At 35.4% G+C, this 6,313-nt stretch overlaps 1 protein-coding gene across 2 annotated transcripts; it reads right to left on the minus strand.

Moving 5' to 3' along the window:
* Window positions 1–4,105: 4,105 nt before the first annotated feature.
* LOC128869428 (uncharacterized) lies at window positions 4,106–6,313 on the minus strand. 2 transcript variants are annotated; one of them, XM_054111979.1, is made up of 5 exons: window positions 5,933–6,313; window positions 5,602–5,729; window positions 5,390–5,539; window positions 4,571–4,724; window positions 4,106–4,432 (listed from the first exon to the last, which is right to left on the minus strand). In XM_054111979.1, exons 1-5 carry the CDS (start codon window positions 6,024–6,026, stop codon window positions 4,167–4,169), a joined length of 792 nt encoding a protein of 263 aa, XP_053967954.1. In that variant the 5' UTR covers window positions 6,027–6,313; the 3' UTR covers window positions 4,106–4,166. The 2 variants fall into 2 exon arrangements, with proteins under 2 accessions (XP_053967954.1, XP_053967953.1); XM_054111978.1 differs by having other exon boundaries at window positions 4,106–4,495.

The following is a 6,313-nucleotide window of genomic DNA, read 5'->3' on the forward strand; positions in this document are numbered from 1 at the left end:
GTCGGCGCAATCGCGTATCGGCACCCACGTCACTCTTGAGAGTTACGATTTCGACATTTTAAAAGACTTCGTTTATTTATGAACCAGCATTAACACCGATAACAATGTCAGCCTTGAAATCCAACATATAATCTCTCTTGCCAACAAATGCTACTTTGGACTAAATAGGCAATTGAGTAGTAAAGTCCGAAAAAGGCTTTTAAAGGAGACTAAAAAAACTAAGTCTCTACAAAGCTCTCATCATGCCCGTCCAGACCATATCACTGGTTGGAAAGTACTCGATAAAGATTTCCTGTCAGACCATCGTTGTATAGAGAGTAAGACAGTCCCTTGGTGGAACGCCGAACTCTCGAAACTCTGGAAAACTTCCAGGAAACTTCATTACAGAGCTCTTAAAACTCAGTTGGAAGAAGATTGGACTGCCTACCGAAAGCTGAGGGAGGAATATAAAAATAAAATTAAATCATCAAAATTGGACTCTTATAGAACCTTCTGCAGTGAACTGGAGGAACGAAAGAGTTCAGCGAGGTTATGCAAAGCCCTCAAAGAGACCGGACGGCTAGGCTAGACTCACTCCTCAAGCCAGATGGTACTTATACGGATTCAAAATCAGAAGTGTACGATGTTCTCCTTTCAACGTATTTCCCTGGCTCTAGGAATGTTGTTGGTCAAAGCTCTATCGATCAATCTGATCATGTCAATATAATTACCAGTAGACGTGACTGGTTTATTGCATCCAGGATAGTTAACGAAGAAACGATAAGGTTCGCATTCTCGTCATTCGAAAACTTGAAGTCCCCAGGACCCGATGGCATTTAACCAATCATGCTCAAGCGAGGCGGTGAACAACTAATAAAGGCTTTGAAAAGAATCTTTACGGCATGTCTTGCGCACGCTTGTGTTCCACAATTGTTGCGTTTGGTGAAAGTGGTATTTGTCCCAAAGCCAGGCAAGGACAGCTAAGCTTTACCAAAAAGCTTCAGACCTATAAGCCTAACATCGTTTATGCTTAAGGGTCTCGAACGTAGGATGGAGAAGCACATTAGGACGTGGGTTCTAAGTCGAAACCCTCTCAACGTCAGACAACATGCTTATCAAAGTGGGAAATCTTGCGAAACGGCTCTGCACTTGTGCGTTCGCATAATCGAAAAAGGGCTGGAACCGAGAGAGTACACTCTTGGTGTATTTGTGGACATTGAAGGAGCTTTCGACAATGCTACCTTTGACTCTATGTGCTCTTCTATCAGGAGTCATGGAGTGGAAGTAAATCATTGGCAGATGGATCCACTCTATGCTATCCAAAAGACTGCTTACCATGGATAGAGAAAGCGATGAAGGAGTCAGGGTTGAGGGTAAGAAGGGTTGTCCACGCAGAAGATGTGTGCGTATTAATCTCAGGACGATCCCTTGAAGTTATATGCAATAAAATGCAGGTAGCTCTAAATAAGATTGAGTATTGGTGCGGATTGCATGGTGTTTCGGCGAATCTTACAAAAAGTAGCTTAGTGCTTTTCACCAGGAAACGCAATATGGAAGGCCGGTTACTACCCACATTGAAAGGGGTAATACTGCAACTGTCTTCTGAGGTTCAATATTTAGGAGTAATCCTAGATAGTAAACTTACTTGGAAGAAGCACGTCGAGCAGAAGGTCTCTCGAACACTAAAAGTCTTCTGGCAGTGTAAGAGAACCTTTGGCAAGACATGGGGTCTAAGACCAGCAATAGTACACTAGCTGTACATCACCCTGATTAGACCCATTATTACATACGCCTCTGTAGTATGGTGGAAAGCCACAATGGTTAAACCTCTAAAGAGGCTACAGAGAAATGTGTGCTTGCGTATCACAGGTGCCATGAGTATGACATCTGGTGATGCCCTTAATGTCATTCTGAACTTGCGACCTCTAGAACTTCATATTCGAAAGGAAGCAATGAAGACGGCGTACAGGCTCAAGTTAAACGGAGTCTGGAGAAATGAAGTAAGCACTGGCCACTGTCAGATATACCATCAGTTGTCAGAGCGGTGAACACTGTTTTCGATGCCAGTGGACAATCGGGTGCCTGTCGTTAGCTTCGGTAGGAAGTATAATGTTTTGATCCCAGGTAGAGATAAATGGTAAAGTCCAGAGAACTTATTAACGGGATATCAGCACACTTTCTACACCGACGGATCCAAAACCAGTGATGGAAGCGGATCTGGATGGTACTTAGACGAAGACACTAAGTACTCCTATGCCACAGGACAGATGGCCACGGTATTTTACGGAAGTTTATGCCATCTTGAATGTGGCGTACTGGCTAATTGAGAAAAAGTGACAGAGCAACAGTATTGGAATTTGTAGCGACAGTCAAGCTGCACTGAAAGCCTTTGCTAACCCACGATGCTCTTCGAAGTTAGTCAGTGAATGTAAGACAAAACTGAACAGTGTTGCAAAACACAAGAAAGTTAGTCTTATTTGGGTGCCTAGACATTGTGGTTATTCAAGGAACAAGTTAGCTGATAAATTTGCAAATGAAAGCTCTGCAGTAGGGCGGGTCGATTTAAAAATCGGTCATTGCTCTGTGAAAATCATATTCTAGGGATCAAAATAAGAAACTTTGCCGAAGCAACCATACCTCTAAAACGAGTTCTGATGTCCCCCAATTTGGGACAAACTTTTGGGTAGCTAAAATCAGCTAAATGGCAATGTTTTTTCTTTATTTTTATTTATTTATAATTTGAATTTGAATTCGTAAATTTCTTTTTTTTTTTTTTTTATTATTAGTATTTTCATTGCAACTAGTATAACATTACATATATATACTAACGAGCAATTTTTGTGGAGTTTTGTTACAACAAATAATTTGAGTTAATCCTCAGCAAAAGACAATTCATACTTTTAACTGATTTTTATTTATTAATTAGTTTAAATCTAGAGGTTTTTTACGTTTGAGCCTTCGTTTCCATTTTGTATTATCGTTAAGAATCGAGGCTTCATTGTTCACATGCTTGCTTAGTCGCTCTGCGTGCGACTTTGCAAATTTCTTTATGGTTGCCGTAACCGAATCAATATTGAGGTCACGTTCTAGATCTTGCGTCCTAATATACCATGGAGCACAAACTGCATGCTTGAGTGCCTTAGTCTGAAATCTTTGTATATGCGCTGTGTTACTATAGCTGGTGCAACCCCATAGCTGAATCCCATAGGTCCAGATAGGTTTGAGAATTTGTTTGTAAAGCAGTATCTTGTTGGGTGCGGATAACGCTGATTGCTTACCCATTAGCCAATGCATATTTTGGAATTTTAGGTCCAGTTCTTCTCTTTTCTTTTTCACGTGCGCACTCCACCTAAGTTTCGTGTCGAGCGTCATACCTACACTCAAAAAATTTTATTGGCAAAACTAACCGAAAAACTATGTTAAAACGGCTCCAACCTATAAATATGGGTGAAACCAACCAATAGAAAATAGTTAGCAACCCTTACTGAAGTTGTGGTTAAAAATTGTTAATTTTACCAAAAAAATTGTTGAAATTTAACAATGTGAAATTGGTTCACTTAACCACAAAAGTAGGTTCGTATGGCTCCAACCTATAAAAATTGGTAAAATTAACTTATATTAATAGTAATGCCCACCTAACCACAAAAGTTGGTAAAAACTAATGTAAAAATTGTAATATAACCACAAAAATTGTAGAATTAACTATTTTTACTGTTACATTACTATAAAAATTGTATTGTTACTGAAGTTGTGGTACATAAACAATTAAAATTGTCAAAGTACTATTTATACTGTAATCCTACAATATAAATTGTGTGATAACAATGTTAATTGTTTAGTATTACCACAATTTTAGATACAATAAAATTTTTGTAGAATAGTTATTATACAATTAGAATCTTTATAGTTACATTTCTACTCTATATCATTCTGATTTAAACATCAACGTTGTAAAGATAAAAACAGTATTTGTATTTTATTCAGGAAAATTTTATTTGTTTTTTTTTTAAATGGATTGTAATAAAAATAATTCACAAAAAGTAACAATGTTGGGGATTTTTTTAAGTTATCCCTAACAGTCTTTAAGATAACGTTTTAAACATAAATAAATAAGTGTACGTACAATTAAAAAAAAAAGGTTAAATCAGAACCTTTTACAAATCTCTTCGAGCTTTTTTAATGTAGTTTTAATCACAAGTTTTCAGTTTTATAACTAAATTATAATTATTCAATAATCTCTCTCTGATACCTTTATATAAAAAAAGTACATTAGCGTCACATAAATTATAGCCAACTGCAATAATTATTGGTTGTAAGGTCTCACCGCGATCATAAAGGGAAGTCTTCAGCTTGTTTAAGCAGTTTTCAACATCATTTGCCGTAACAACATGAAGAATAAAAGACATCTGCGAATCTTTGATAGTAGACCGGTAAATCTTTCTTGCGGTATTTGCTTTTCGTTTTATTGTTGGACGCAGCAAAACATGAAGCAGTAGTGCAATGATCTGTTCTGAACCTATGTATATGTTTAGAAATAGTAAAGATATGTAAATATAAATAAATATATGTTTGAGTAAATGCCTTGACAAACCTTTTTCTCGTGATTTTATTGTTTCCAATTGATGCAAGTGCGCCGGATCCGTCAACATTGTTTTTATCAGTGGGATAATTTTGAGATTAAAGGTCTTCCATTTATCGAAGATGGATGTGGAATGTGGATGCAAATAACGAAAATCGATTTGAATCTAAAAATAGATTGATACTGTTACTATATATTGTACTATGGTAATTCGTAAAATTTCGAAAACATTCAAATTTGTATATGAGTTGCCCTATTTATAATTATCATAAGCACTATTCTAAATTTTGAATGTAAATTGAAATACTTTACAGTGAGCGTGAAAAGAAACTATACACCATAAAATTGCAATTTTTATTAAAAATTAATAATTTCGCTAATTTCTAATACAAGTATTCACAAGAATACAGCAAAAAATTAAATTTAAGATTTAATTTAATGTAATTTAAATTTTAGTATAGTACGATACTAAGAAAAAATCAAGCTTATAAATTTGTATGCAAAAAAATTCTGGGGCTTAGAAAAAAGAATTGCCAAAAATCAGGTAATTGTTTTAGCGGCTTAAGTAATAGTAGGCTTTTAAGTAATAGTATCTTATTATACCAAAATTTAACAAGCTACAAAACTGCATACTCGAACTTTAACTTATATTATTTATTGTATTTATTATTATTTATTATTTACATTTTTTATTGTATTCGTGAATGAATACTTTTACTAGGAATTTGCGAACTTGTTTTAGAATAAGTAATTTTTCGTGAATATTGCAATTTTATGATGCACAATTCCTTTTGACGTTCACTGTAGATATTTGCATATGTATATACTCACAATAGAGCCGCGGTACCCATTAGGATCGTAAATAACTTTAGAAGAAGAGCTTGTTGATTGACTGCAGTTTAAATATTGTGAATTTTCCACGTCTTCCAGGAAAGTCGTGTCTACAGATATTGTATCGCAGGCTTTGACATCAGAATATCCCTTAAATAGAAAAGTTTTATTTTGTTTACCGAATAAAATTCAAATTTTATGTTTGCACTTACATTTGCGATTTTCCATTGCTGCAGCTTGAAACGAAACTCCACTTTTTCTCCTAACCTACGTTCCCGGAATAAGTATGTCAAGTCCTGCTCTTCCAAATATCTTAGCCGTTCAAGTATTATAGATTCATCTACGATTTGTTAAAATATTACACATTTACTTAATAAGTTTATTTCATTTACAAACAGAAATCGATGCATGCAATTATTTTCACACTTTTTATATGAGCAATAAAAGCAACAACACAACCAAAGCCAAATAACGGAATGGTTGCATGACGCCGTTTCACCAGCATTTTTGTTAATTTACAAAAGTTATTTTTAATAAACCTACCTTTTAATGTTTGTAAAATGTAGCTGAATCCCCAAGAGTCTAATATAGATTCCAGTCCGTCCTTTTCTGCTGATTCCAAAATATTATTTTCCATTTTTACAACTTGCACACACAATTTACATTCAACCGGCTTGCTCAAAGTTTTCAACCAACTGATTGCAGCGAGCGTCGGCGAAGTTCCGTTACAAACAATAACAACAGCAACAACATGGTCCGCTTCTATTGCTGCAATCGTTTATTTTTTAACTGCTGTATCAATGGTTACCTTAACACAAGGAATAGTAGTGGCACAATTGCCACTGTCAAAATAACCTATTGAAATTGTTAAAAGGCATTTTCAGGGAGAAATATTTTAACTGATTGGTACTGGTATAATTAACC

This window comes from Anastrepha ludens, chromosome X, assembly GCF_028408465.1.
Source record: "Anastrepha ludens isolate Willacy chromosome X, idAnaLude1.1, whole genome shotgun sequence".
In the NCBI taxonomy this organism is placed as follows: domain Eukaryota; kingdom Metazoa; phylum Arthropoda; class Insecta; order Diptera; family Tephritidae; genus Anastrepha; species Anastrepha ludens.

Excerpts from the sequence above, each read along its gene's own strand:
- LOC128869428 (XM_054111978.1), bottom strand. The coding sequence starts at position 6,026 with ATGGAAAATAATATTTTGGAATCAGCAGAAAAGGACGGACTGGAATCT. Across the intron at positions 5,730-5,932 it reads CATTTTACAAACATTAAAAG|ATGAATCTATAATACTTGAA; the intron begins GTAGGTTTATTA and ends AACAAATCGTAG. Across the intron at positions 4,725-5,389 it reads ATGGGTACCGCGGCTCTATT|ATTCAAATCGATTTTCGTTA; the intron begins GTGAGTATATAC and ends ATCTATTTTTAG.